Source organism: Ranitomeya variabilis, chromosome 6, assembly GCF_051348905.1.
Source record: "Ranitomeya variabilis isolate aRanVar5 chromosome 6, aRanVar5.hap1, whole genome shotgun sequence".
Classification (NCBI taxonomy): domain Eukaryota; kingdom Metazoa; phylum Chordata; class Amphibia; order Anura; family Dendrobatidae; genus Ranitomeya; species Ranitomeya variabilis.
Window position 1 is genome coordinate 86,981,551 of NC_135237.1, and position 14,552 is coordinate 86,996,102.

Sequence of the window (14,552 nt, forward strand, 5' to 3'; positions counted from 1 at the left end):
ACGTCGGGGCTTGGAAGGGAGGGCGCACCATTTGACTTTTTGAACGCAAGATTGGCTGGAATCATTGGTGGCGCCATGTTGCGTTTGGAGACCCCTGATGTGCCTAAACAGTGGAAACCCCTCAATTCTAACTTCAACACTAACCCCAACACACCCCTAACCCTAATCCCAACTGTAGCCATAACCCTAATCACAACCCTAACCCCAACACACCCCTAACCACAACCCTAACCCCAACACACCCGTAACCCTAAATCCAACCCTAATCCTAACCCTAATCCCAACCCTACCCACAACTGTAACCCCAACACAACCCTAACCCTATCCTTAACCCTAACCACAAGCCTAATCTTAACCCTATTTCCAACCCTAGCCCTAATTCCAACCCTAAGGGTACCGTCTCACATAACGATTTACCAACGATCACGACCAGCGATACGACCTGGCCGTGATCGTTGGAAAGTCATTGTGTGGTCGCTGGGGAGCTGTCACACAGACCACTCTCCAGCGACTAACGATGCCAAGGTCCCGGGTAACCAGGGTAAACATCAGGTTACTAAGCGCAGGGCCGCGCTTAGTAACCCGATGTTTACCGTGGTTACCAGCGTAAAAGTAAAAAAAAAAACGTACATACTCACATTTTGGTGTCCTTCAGGTCCCTTGCCGTCTGCTTCCCACTCTGACTGAGTGCCGCCGTACAGTGAGAGCAGAGCGCAGCGGTGACGTCACTGCTGTGCTGTGCTCTCACTTTCCGGCCGGCAGACAGTCAGAGCGGGAAGCAGACGGCAAGGGACCTGAAGGACACCGAAATGTGAGTATGTACGTTTTTTTTTTTTTTTACTTTTACGCTGGTAACCACGGTAAACATCGAGTTACTAAGCGCGGCCCTGCGCTTAGTAACCCGATGTTTACCCTGGTTACAAGTGAACGCATCGCTGGATAGCTGTCACACACAACGATCCAGCGATGACAGCGGGAGATCCAGCGACGAAAGAAAGTTCCAAACGATCTGCTACGACGTACGATTCTCAGCAGGGTCCCTGATCGCTGCTGCGTGTCAGACACAGCGATATCGTATGGATATCCCTGGAACGTCACAGATCGTACCGTCGTAGCGATCAAAGTGCCACTGTGAGACGGTACCCTAACTCTAATTCCAACCCTAACCCTAAGGCTATGTGCCCACTTTGCGGATTCGTGTGAGATTTTTCCGCACCATTTTTGAAAAATCCGCAGGTAAAAGGCACTGCGTTTTACCTACGGATTTACAGCGGATTTCCAGTGTTTTTTTGTGCGGATTTCACCTGCGGATTCCTATTGAGGAACAGGTGTAAAACGCTGCGGAATCTACACAAAATTGACATGCTGCGGAAAATACACAGCGTTTCCGCACGGTATTTTCCGCACCATGGGCACAGCAGATTTGGTTTTCCATAGGTGTACATGGTACTGTAAACCTGATGGAAAACTGCTACGAATTCTCAGCGGCCAATCCGCTGCGGATCCGCGGCCAATCCGCTGCGGATCCGCGGCCGATCCGCTGCGGATCCGCTGCGGATCCGCGGCCGATCCGCTGCGGATCCGCGGCCGATCCGCTGCGGATCTGCGGCCGATCCGCTGCGGATCCGCGGCAATCCGCTGCGGATTCGCAGCCAAATCCGCACTGTGTGCACATGCCCTAACCCTACCCCTAACCCTAACCCTACCCCTAATTCTAACCCTAATTCTAACCCTAGTTCTAACCCTAACCCTAGCAGAAAAAAAAAATATATATTTTATTTATTTTTATTATTGTCCCTATGGGGGTGATAAAGGGGGGTCATTTACTTTTTTTTCATTTTGATCACTGCGATAGGCTATATCGCAGTGATCAAAATACTTCTGAAATGAATCTGCCAGCCGGCAGACTCTGCGGGCGCAGTGCGCAGGCGCCCGCCATATTGGAAGATGGCGGCGCCCATGGAGAAGCCGGACGGACATCGGGAGGCCCGGTAAGTATGAAGGGGGGGTGATCGGATCACGGGGGGGGACCGGAGCACAGGGAGGGGGCACCGGAGCACGGGGGGAGCGTACAGGAGGACGGAGGAGCGGACAGAACTTATTAGGGGGGCGGACCGCGCACCGGAGCACTGGGGGGGCGATCGGTGGGGTGGGGGCAGATTAGGTTTTCCAGCCATGGCCGATGATATTGCAGCATCGGCCATGGCTGGATTGTAATATTTCACCGTTTTTTTGGGTGAAATATTACAAATCGCTCTGATTGGCAGTTTCACTTTCAACAGCCAATCAGAGCGATCGTAGCCACGGGGGGGTGAAGCCACCCCCCCTGGGCTGAAGTACCACTCCCCCTGTCTCTGCAGATCGGGTGAAATCGGAGTTAACCCCTTCACCCGATCTGCAGGGACGCGATCATTCTGTGACACAGCATATGCGTCACAGGTCGGGAAGGCACCGACTTTCATGACGCATACGCTGTGTCACAGGTCGGGAAGGGGTTAATGTAAGCGGTTTTTTTGCAGCTGAAAACCGCCGAAAAAAAACACAAAAAATCCGTAACGTGTGCACATAGCCTTATTTAGCTACACAATGGACTCCTTTTTTGGTATTTTTATGTAAAGACGAACAGAAACTTAATATTGAAAATGGTGGCATCGTAGTCTCTGGATGGTGATACTAGCAGAAAAACTCTCGGGTTTGAAAACCCTTTGTGGACTGTTATTAGGCCACGTGGAAGCAAAATGTGATAGGCAGTCCAATAGAAAAAAAAAAAAGCACTTCTCTGGTGCTGCTCCCTGTCTTAAAGGACTGCGGGTTTGTACAAAAATCAATGGACACCGGCTTAAAAAAAAAAAAAAACAAGTTGTATTTTTTTCCTATGGGGAAAAAAAAAAAACCCATTGACGCCTAGAATATCTTTTAAAAAATATATACAAGCCGCCTTATTTTTCCAAGAAAAAGCTATCTGGCAATAAGTATTTAATTTTCTAAAGTTCAGAAAAATTTGCTTTGCAATTATATCTTTTTCAAAATAAAAAAGCCGCCCCCACACGAGCTGACCACAGAATTAAGAGACATGCAGAGACTATAAACAACCACCACCCAGGAGAAATATTTATCCTTTTCAATAAGCACCAAATTCCTGACTAATACGGTAACATTACTGTCTGCAGCACTTATTAATCAATGGAAAACACCAAGCTGCTCCCAAAATTTCTTAAGAGAAGTTGGCGACAGGTCTCCACATGAAAAGCACCTAAATGTGCCCCAACCGGAAAACAAACATTATGTTCTTTGTAGACAAAGTTCTGCTGTTCTATCCAAACTTGAAGGCTCATGCCTCATGTACATGAACATATCGCAACTTTGCACACAAGTTGTATGTTAGAAAACTGGATTGCTTGGTGCGGGGTCCACAACACCATGACACAGCTGTCAGCTTTATCTTGGCTGGTTATCAAAAATAGAAGGGCCCCCACGCTGTTTCTTTAAATTATATATTTTTGACAACAAGCCAAGACAAAGCAGACAGCTGGTATTCTTAGGCCATGTGCACACGTTGCGGATTCTGCTGCGGTTTTTTCCGCTGCGGATTTGGAAAATCCGCAGTGCAAAACCGCTGCGGTTTTCACTGCGGATTTTCCAGCGGTTTCTTCTGCGGATTCCTCTGCGGGTTTTCAACAGCACTTTCCTATTGGTGCATGTTGAAAACCGCTGCGGAATCCGCAGAAAGAAGTGACATGCTCTTTTCCGCAGCAAATCCGCGCGGCTTTTTCCGCAAATTTCCGCATCGTGGGCACAGCGGTTTTTGTTTTCCATAGGGTAACATTGTACTGTACCCTGCATGGAAAACTGCTGCGGATCCGCAGCGTCAAATCCGCTGCGGATCCGCAGCAAAAACCGCAACGTGTGCACGTAGCCTAAGGCTGTGAATTTCATGACTATTTGGCCCTCCCCTGCCTAAACACAGCAGCCCTCAGCCACCCCAGAAAAGGCGCATTCATTATGTACGCCAATTCTGGCGCTTTGCCTGGCTTTTCCCGCTTGCCCTGATGCGTTGGCAAGTGGGGTAATTTTGGGGGGTTGATGTCAGCTGTGTAATTCCACAGACCTCGAGCACAGGGGTTAGCAATGGAGAAGCATCTATAAGACACCCCCATTACTAACTCCATAGTCTAAAGCAATAAACACATACACACACACAGAAAAGTCCTTTAATTGTAAAAAGCACTCCCGACTCACTTTTCCTCAATTATTGAGTGAGAAATTTCTCGAACTGCGAGCAGTGAGGTCGGTAAGGTTCCAGCAGTTCATCGGATGTGAACAGCAATAACCTTACTGACTTCAGCACTCGACGCAGCAGTTGAACTCCCAAGCTATTGTCAGTGTGTCCCAGCTGCTGTTCTGAGCGGTCACATAGTGAATGGAGATCGTAAGCACTGAGCAGAAAAAGTAAGAGCCCATCTGCGAATTGCCGCTCTAATCACAAGTCACTAACTACCTCTGTGCTTTCAGTTCCGTGCAGAACAGGGTGTCCTGTTTCAACAGATGAGCTGGACAGGAAGGAGGGGAGGGCAGCAGATTGTGGTTTTCAACAGCTAAGCCAGCCCCATTTCTGACTATGCATCAGAAAAGAGAACTGTACGTAAATTAATAAGCTCTCTAACTTGCTACTTAACATTCATTTATCCATTTTAAAAAGGCTGGAATTTGTATAAGTTTAAAATAACATTTCATATAAATCAGACAAAATTTTCCATTGGAGGGACACAGAATTAAAAAAAAAAAATAATAATACGGTAATTCCTTCTGGCTTATATATTCATACAGTTGAAGACACTGATCCCCCAGGATTGAAGCCATGGACTTCGTAGGCCAAGGTGCGAAGTGCCCCAAGAGCGGTGACCCTGGGGTGCCCTAACTCACTGGCTGTGGGAAACCCACTTGAATTTTGGCACATTGGGCTTATATTTCACTGACACCTTTTTCCAGGACTTCTGGCTAGGATGGGGAATTTTTTAATTCTCAGTTGAAGATTCCGGTAGTATTACACTGGAAAGCCTTCCCTATTTATTTTGTTTTTCTCTTGTGTGTCACCCTTTTCACAAAATGTCCATGTCACTAGGACTTGTTTGGTGTGTGGTTCCCTCCTGATCGGTCTAGGAGGGGGTCTGTGTGGGAAAGTTGTCAATCTAGACTGGCTCCTAGTTCTGCTTGGGTGGCAGTCTGGGTAGATGCTGTGAGCAAGATTTGGGTAACCATAAGCTCCAGCTATGGGAGGCTACTAATCCCTGACCCTCACTGTGATCTTCTGGCATGGAGGGATGGGGAGGGTTCATTGAGGGCCTTTCTACTGACAGAGGGCTGTGATGGCACTATCACTTATTTAAACGCCATCGAATGATGGAGTCCAGTACTCGGGGTCTTAAAAATAATATCATTAAATAATCTATTGTGAGGTATACGGAGAATGTCGCTGTATTAAGCAAGCTAAAGTGCAGCTGAAACAAATGTGTCAAGAAACGTAGAATTGGTTCTAATGTCATAAAAGGTTTCTATTGTTATCTGGCCACAAATTAAATTCTTTTGGATACAGGATTCCCCTGAAAGGTTCCTCAAACCTTTGGTTATTATTGATCCCAGATTTAATGAATTAGAGCAGACCATTAATGAAGCAATGGTGGTACCAAGTACTAGGCCACTCATGCTACATACATCAAATATTTATAACTCAAAGCTCGGTCTGACCTGACAAGACAGCCGAAACAAAGCGATCCAGAAAAAGAATTAAATTAAAGCTTTATTGTTTACAATTCAAATCACATGCCTCTATGCCCAAAGCGCCCTAACAAAGTGGGAGGCTGGATAATACATATCAAACTCAATAGTCCATAATACAGGAAAATACAATTATATCCCTTAAGCCTATCTTGTATATTTATCGCTGCCTCAGTTTACACATAATACAAATATAAATATAAACAAGGATGATATCTACCTGTGATACAGCGTCCCACCTCACCCCAACGCGCGTTTCGCGCCAAGCTTCTTCCGGGGGCGTGTCTGGGGTGGGTACAAGCGGGGTTCTTATCGTGCCCTAACGCCAGTGTGATGCCAGAGAGTGATCATGTGACCGGGTGTATGACTCGGTGCCCACCGGGTCTATTTGGCGCATGCGCCGCCCAACCTTGCTCCTTGATACAGTCACTTCCGGACCTGTGCTCGTTGGAACGCCCACTGGTACGCAAGCTATCCAAGTTTGAGCGCATCCGGAAATGAAAGGAGCAGGGGACGGGCGCATGCGCACAGCCCTGTGGACACATCTCAATGCCGAAGGAGCCGTGCTAGACATCGGGCTAACTTTCACTTAGTTGCCGGGAATAGGTAGTGAACGGAAGTTGACCAAGAGTGATAAAAAAGTGCGTGTATTGGACATAGTTGAAGTATAATCACCCAAAGATCACCATATTATTTACCTTTCATAGAAAGTGAGGTGAGTTTATCCTCACCATAATAGACATCCATCAGATCTTTCCATAACATAAAGTGACAACATGCATACCTTCACTACGCTGTATATTATGCCACAAGTAGCCATACATACCACTTATAGTGCATATACTTTTTTTGTGCCTCTAAAGTGCCAGTTAGACTAAAGTGACCGTGCAAAATAAATAATTTATTAAAGTTAAATTTAACTACATATAAAGTGCATTAATTGGTGATCCACCCACATATATCTATAATGCCCTTACATACAACTGTATATATACTAAAATCCCATCCCCCTTTAAAAGTGAAAATTCCAACCCCTATGTAAATATTTCTGAGTCCTGCATATTATAACTAGACCGTACTATGCAGTTGGACAAAAAAAATGGGAAAAAATGGGCACCCCAAGGACTCAATGAAAGCCTGGGCTTTGCCTCTTTTCTTTGATACAGAAGAGACCTGGATGTATTAGCTTCCTTTGTGATCAGTTTAGGATATCCTTTTATGGGTTGTGGTTGGGGGTTCTCTTTTAACTGAAATGGTTTTAAATAGTAAAAAGTTATGATCTTAATTCTTGTCTTATTAGTTTTTTAGGCACATGTGATCTTTTTTTGCCGTGATGAGGCGTCCGGGATACCGGCTTCTTGTTGGTTGGACAAAAGGATTCCTATCGTGAGGAGCAGAAAAATTCCATTGTCTGCATTATCTTAGGAAATGGGACTATGGAGCATTACCAGAATAACCCCTGCAGAGTACTATAGGGCTTGGACTGAAGAATTTATTGATGTATCCGTTTATTTAGGAATTTTTTCCCATTTTTTGTCCAACTGCATAGTACGGTCTAGTTATAATACGCAGGACTCAGAAATATTTACGTAGGGGTTGGAATTTTCACTTTTAAGGGGGGATGGGATTTTAGTATATATACAGTTGTATGTAAGGGCATTATAGATATATGTGGGTGGATCACCAATTAATGCACTTTATATGTTAATTTAACTTTAATAAATTATTTATTTTGCACGGTCACTTCAGTCTAACTGGCACTTTAGAGGCACAAAAAAAGTATATGCACTATAAGTGGTATGTATGGCTACTTGTGGCATAATATACAGCGTAGTGAAGGTATGCACGTTGTCACTTTGTTATGGACAGATCTGATGGATGTCTATTATGGTGGGGATAAACTCGCCTCACTTTCTATGAAAGGTAAATAATATGGTGATCTTTGGGTGATTGTACTTCAACTATGTCCAATACACGCACTTTTTTTATCACTCTTGGTCAACTTCCGTTCACTACCTTTTCCCGGCAACTAAGTGAAAGTTAGCCAGATATCTAGCACGGCTCCTTCGGCATTGAGATGTGTCAACAGGGCTGTGCGCATGCGCCCGCCCCCTGCTCCTTTCATTTCCGGATGCGCTCAGACTTGGATAGCTTGCGTACCAGCGGGCGTTCCAACGAGCACAGGTCCGGAAGGGACTGTCTGTATAAAGGAGCACCGCGTCATACTCCCGGTCACATTATCACTCTCTGGCATCACATTGGCGTTCGGGCATGATAAGAACCCCGCTTGTACCCACCCCAGACACGCCCCCTGAAGAAGCTTGGTGCGAATCGCGCGTTGGGGTGAGGTGGGACGCTGTATCACAGGTAGATATCATCCTTGTTTCTATTTATATTTGTATTATGTGTAAACTGAGGCAGCGATAAATATACAAGATAGGCTTAAGGGATATAATTGTATTTTCCTGTATTATGGACTATTGAGTTTGATATGTATTATCCAGCCTCCCACTTTGTTAGGGTGCTTTGGGCATAGAGGCATGTGATTTGAATTGTAAACAATAAAGCTTTAATTTAATTCTTTTTCTGGATCGCTTTGTTTCGGCTGTCTTGTCAGGTCAGACCGAGCTTTGAGTTATATGTATTGTGAAGTGCCAGACACTATAGTTGGACATTTGGTGATTATACATCAAGTATTGCAATCCTTCATTAGCTAATGTGAATTATAAAGCCATTGTGTTCACAAAACCATACCGGTTCATGGAAACCTAACAGATTTCATGGGCTCTTGCCGTAACATGAGGAGGAGGAGGAGGAAATGTGTTCAGCATTAAGCCCAGCAGGTGTGAGCGGTGAAGGAAATGCGTTGCAGTGTACCGAAGAACAAGCAGACTAAACAAATGGAGAAAAGGACCACCGTTGTGAGCCAAGACACATGGACAACCTGTACTATGAAGGCAGGGGGAGAAATCTAGGCTTGTCGTACAGGCGGAGTATGACCGCTAAGGAATACTTTCACACTTTTAAAAATGTGCTCAAGAGGTGTTGATCGAATGTGCAAAAAGTATTCAAAGATTTGTCGGTGCATTCTGGCAAAGAAAATATTGATCATTTGTTTACTAAGGAACATAAAACAAGGTAAATACACATAAAAAACCCATGGGCAATCTAAAAAAATAAATAAACGATTCGAAGGGGATCCATACACAATGGATAGCTGTTGGCAGAATGATGGTTGATCATTTGGCAAGTATCTCTTCCGCCTCCTCTAGACACAGAAGGGCCGGCTCGGCCAGGAGCCCCTGTGATCTCTACGACAGAGTCGCTGCCAGACGCCTCCTTACACTGCTCCACCTACAGTAGCCGACATGGACATCAAGCTCCAACCACTTAGCCAAGACCGACCCCAAGTCATGTGCCAGGCAAACACAGAAGACATCAAACAGAAACGATTCCTGAAAGGTTGTATCCAGAAAAGTCGGCACACTCAAAGATCAATTCATTTTTAGGTTTAGCATTTCTTTAGTGTTGTGTCGCCAAGAGGACATATACAACCCACAGGAGAAACTGACAGCAAACAAGTCTCCGTAAACTGCCCATATGAGGTCATTCTATGAAAGTGTCTAATTCCATAATTAAGGGATTACATACAGGGAGGGGCTTGGGCTCTGGGTTTGCTGCATGTAATTATCTACAATTAACATGTAGACTTTCAGCGGCTGTTATAAAACAAGAATACACAGAAAATTACTGAATAAAAACCCAGCTGTCTTTATTTATGGTGAATTAGCAAAAGGAAAAACATTTTTAAAGGGGTTACCAGTACAAGAAAAAAAAATGACAAAGGGCTCACAGTACTAAAAAAAAGGCAATACTCGCCTCACTATCCCGTTACTCCCATTGGACACAGCCTGGGGGCCTCTGTGGTTCGGAAACTTTCTGGTCCCCTCCTGACACACAGGAAATGCCAACAGCCAATCATTGACTGAGCTGGCTCCCAAAGCGACTAGTGATTGGCTGAATGGTCGAATCAGATTCCACCTTTCATTTTCCAAAGAGTCTGTGAAGAACGAAAAGTGGAATCTGATTGGTTGCTTAGGGCAACTGCATCAGTTTCACTTTACACCATGTTTGATAAATCTCCCCCTCCATAGCTTTATTACACATACTGTCCACCTACTTTTGGACATACACACAGTCATGGCCAAAAGTATTCACACCCCTGCAATTCTGTCAGATAATACTCAGTTTCTTCCTGAAAATGATTGCAAACACAAATTCTTTGGTATTATTATCTTCATTTAATTTGTCTTAAATGAAAAAAACACAAAAAGAATTGTTCTGAAGCCAAATTGGATATAATTCCACACCAAACATAAAAAAGGGGGTGGACAAAAGTATTGGCACTGTTCAAAAAATCATGTGATGCTTCTCTAGTTTGTGTAATTAACAGCACCTGTAACTTACCTGTGGCACCTAACAGGTGTTGGCAATAACTAAATCGCACTTGCAGCCAGTTGACATGGATTAAAGCTGACTCAACCTCTGTCCTGTGTCCTTGTGTGTACCACATTGAGCATGGAGAAAAGAAAGAAGACCAAAGAACTGTCTGAGGACTTGAGAAACCGAATTGTGAGGAAGCATGAGCAATCTCAAGGCTACAAGTCCATCTCCAAAGACCTGAATGTTCCTGTGTCTACCGTGCGCAGTGTCATCATGAAGTTTAAAGCCCATGGCACTGTGGCTAACCTCCCTAGATGTGGACGGAAAAGAAAAATTGACAAGAGATTTCAACGCAAGATTGTGCGGATGTTGGATAAAGAACCTCGACTAACATCCAAACAAGTTCAAGCTGCCCTGCAGTCCGAGGGTACAACAGTGTCAACCTGTACTATCAGTCGGCGTCTGAATGAAAAGGGACTGTATGGTAGGAGACCCAGGAAGAGCCCAGTTCTTACCCCAAGACATAAAAAAGCCAGGCTGGAGTTTGCTAAAACTTACCTGAAAAAGCCTAAAACGTTTTGGAAGAATGTTCTCTGGTCAGATGAGACTAAAGTAGAGCTTTTTGGCCAAAGGCATCAACATAGAGTTTACAGGAGAAAAAAAGAGGCATTCAAAGAAAAGAACACGGTCCCTACAGTCAAACATGGCGGAGGTTCCCTGATGTTTTGGGGTTGCTTTGCTGCCTCTGGCACTGGACTGCTTGACCGTGTGCATGGCATTATGAAGTCTGAAGACTACCAACAAATTTTGCAGCATAATGTTGGGCCCAGTGTGAGAAAGCTGGGTCTCCCTCAGAGGTCATGGGTCTTCCAGCAGGACAATGACCCAAAACACACTTCAAAAAGCACTAGAAAATGGTTTGAGAGAAAGCAGTGGAGACTTCTAAGGTGGCCAGCAATGAGTCCAGACCTGAATCCCATAGAACACCTGTGGAGAGATCTAAAAATGGCAGTTTGGAGAAGGCACCCTTCAAATATCAGGGACCTGGAGCAGTTTGCCAAAGAAGAATGGTCTAAAATTCCAGCAGAGCATTGTAAGAAACTCATTGATGGTTACCGGAAGCGGTTGGTCGCAGTTATTTTGGCTAAAGGTTGTGCAACCAAGTATTAGGCTGAGGGAGCCAATACTTTTGTCTGGCCCATTTTTGGAGTTTTGTGAGAAATGATCAATGTTTTGCTTTTTGCTTCATTCTCTTTTGTGGTTTTTCATTTAAGACAAATTAAATGAAGATAATAATACCGAAGAATTTGTGTTTGCAATCATTTTCAGGAAGAAACTGAGTGTTATCTGACAGAATTGCAGGGGTGTCAATACTTTTGGCCATGACTGTATGTATGTGTATGTATATATTATTTTTAAGTCATTTCAACATCACTGAGCCTTTTGGCAACATTTTTTTTTTCTCTGGTAGACAAGCACTTTAACATGTATCATCATTAACATCTAACATAACTTCAACCAATCACTATATATACATAGATGCCAATCACACCCCAGAGCAACAACCATCTTAATAAAAAAATAATACCGTACCTGGAGACCTCTGTGTGTCTGAAGGCTGAACGGGGTCTAGAGCCCAATGCAGCTGACGCTGGAATTCAGGCCGATCTTCCGTATGGATCAGCTCAAAAACACTTTGGTGGATTACATCAGACTAGGAAAAAAAAAAAAAAGTCACATCATTTTACCACATTTGCAAAGAAGTTAAGTTTTATTTAAAAAAAAAAAAAAAAAAAAAGCCATATGGTCTACTAACAATACAAAAATGGCATTTGTTTCCTGCAAATTTTTGAGCATGGTGATCAGAGGTGGAGGGAGTGAGAACATACGAGGTGGGCAAATTACTTCGATTTTTCCCCATTTTGCTAGAGTAGAGTTTATTAAAAATATTTTATTAAAAACATTCATGGTCATCATTGTTCATTACTTGATATGCTGTAAATGGCTTATAACCAAACATCGCTGCATGTCTCGGGGTGTTTCGTGTAGACGTAACAGATTATTAATAATGTAAACGGCAACTGCAGAACGCCGAGCAGACATGTGGCACTAAGCGAGAGCTGACGGGGAACGTTTTATATGGTGGTTTATTTAGCGTGAGCTAATATTTGGATATAAAACTTTATTGGATGCAGAAAGGTCTTGGTTCAACTTAAAAGAAAAATAGCAATGAAAAAAAAAAGGATTTTACAGTAACAATTAGGAGGAACCAGCTAATCCGGTTAAAAGCCTATTTTGATTCCAGTTGGATGAATACTTCAAGTGAAAGCAATGCACAAAAGACATAAAAGGAAAGCTATTTTCTTGATTTTAACTGCCATTTTTGGAATTTCAGGATCCTGAACCCTATGGTCTTCCAAATCTAGGTCTGTGCACCTTGCCGAGGTCTCTCGTCTTAGAAGCCCATTTCAAAATGAAAACTATTACGGCTGCAGTCATTAAGGGGGTTGCCCATTTTTTGGTAGGAATTCTAAAATGTCAAAAACTGTTGTATTTTGTGATAGGAAACCCTAACCCCCTTATTACAGACCTCGTGCTCTACGAATCAAGGCCCCCTGATGACCATTCATAAGAAAGATAGACAAGAAACACTGGGGTCCCTGCATCTATACGAAACAAGGTGGGGGTGATTTTTACCCATGTGCTTGCTTCTCAGACTGTCCCGAGGGTGCATACAGTTTTGCACAGGTGCAGAATTTCCTTTATACGCCGTTGAACAGACATGAAAGCGGCCAGAGGACACCTACGGAGGGTGACCAACACCACAATCCCGATGGACGGGCCGACCTCTGCGTCCACTGGGTTTTAGGATAAGCTCGCTCTCAATGAATATTTGCTGACTTTTTGATGTGGCAGAATTTTTGCACCATTAGCCAAGTTAAGTTACTTGCGTTTTTCATTGCATTTTTTAAGGCTTTTTGTTACGTGTTTTTATTGAGTTTTTTAAGCTGCAGTTTGTCTTCTTTTCGTGTGTCAGGTTTTAAATAAAGCTGCTCTGTTTTGGATACTTCCTGTTATTTAGTTTTGAGAAAAGTCACATGTGAATTAAAAACGTATTTATTGTGTTTCGAGAAATGCACTAAAACAGATATAAATGTTTATCTCTGGATTTTCCAAGTCTTATTCTGATCTATAGGAAAAAATTTGCAAATAAACGCATATCTACCACAAGAGAAATGGATCTGCGGTGCAATTTTGAATACTGCAGTATGCCAGTATTCTCAACATAGAATAAAAAACAAAACCCGTGAGCATTAGATTTTTTAATAAAACCTATAATACACTTTGCTAGAACTGTAATACTCTTGAAAATATGCAGAGAAAAATGCAACATACCCATTATGGCAACGTAACCTTAAAGTCTTCAGACACAAACATTTATATAATTTTACCAAAAAGTGGTGATCACCCCTTGATGAAGCTAGGTGCGAAACGCATGTCAGGTGCGGTTTTCCTGACTGGTGAGGTTATCTATGCCACTGTGTACTTTTACCTGTTACCTACCCATATCTGACATCTTCTGATTTGGCTGCTTCATTAGCATATTTTGTGAAATACCCTTTTCTGGACCTAGACCTTTCAGGGGTATCCGTTTACACTGGTTCTTTCTTTAGTCTCTTGCTTGGACTTCTGCATTTACCTGTTCAGTGTCAATAGCTCTCAGCTGTACACCGTGTCCCAATTTTTTTATGGACCATTTATATAGTGATCAAGTAAAATCACATTATTTTGTTCTTTGCATTATTAGCACTCCTTTTATATTAGGTTTTCTTTCAAAAAGTGGTCAGTGTTAAATTTGGACAAATGGTCACTACAAGCAAATCCAAATTTCTAGGAATAAAACAAAAATAATGACCAAATGTTGGCTGCTGCTCTGAATAATTGTACTAGTAAGTACATGGCTTCCATTTTCTGACTTTTGCAGAACACTACTTCATTTAGAAAAAATAAATAAGGTTAAAAGGGGTATGTATTCCCATCTTCAAGATTCTTTCTCAATATGTACAGGGTGGGCCATTTATATGGATACACCTGGGTGGGCCATTTATAAAGTTGCATTAAAAAATGGCTGACTTCAAAATGGCCGCCATAGTCAGCACCCACCTTCAAAAGTTTTCCCCTTTCATATACTAACGTACCACAAACAGGAAGTTGATATCACCAACCATTTCCATTTTATTTAGGTGTATCCATATACATGGCCCACCCTGTATTACAGGTAATATTATGAAATACCTCCAATTAAAATTTAGCATAGTTCTTCTGATTTGCTA

At 43.1% G+C, this 14,552-nt stretch overlaps 1 protein-coding gene across 2 annotated transcripts in view; it reads right to left on the bottom strand.

Moving 5' to 3' along the window:
* The window catches only part of AHR (aryl hydrocarbon receptor), a 164,007-nt gene that overhangs the window by 32,109 nt on the left and 117,346 nt on the right, over positions 1-14,552 (bottom strand). For both annotated transcript variants that reach the window (XM_077268742.1, XM_077268743.1), the window contains exon 5: positions 11,812-11,932. In XM_077268742.1, coding sequence (XP_077124857.1) covers positions 11,812-11,932 — 121 coding nt within the window. The remainder of the gene's footprint in view (positions 1-11,811; positions 11,933-14,552) is intronic.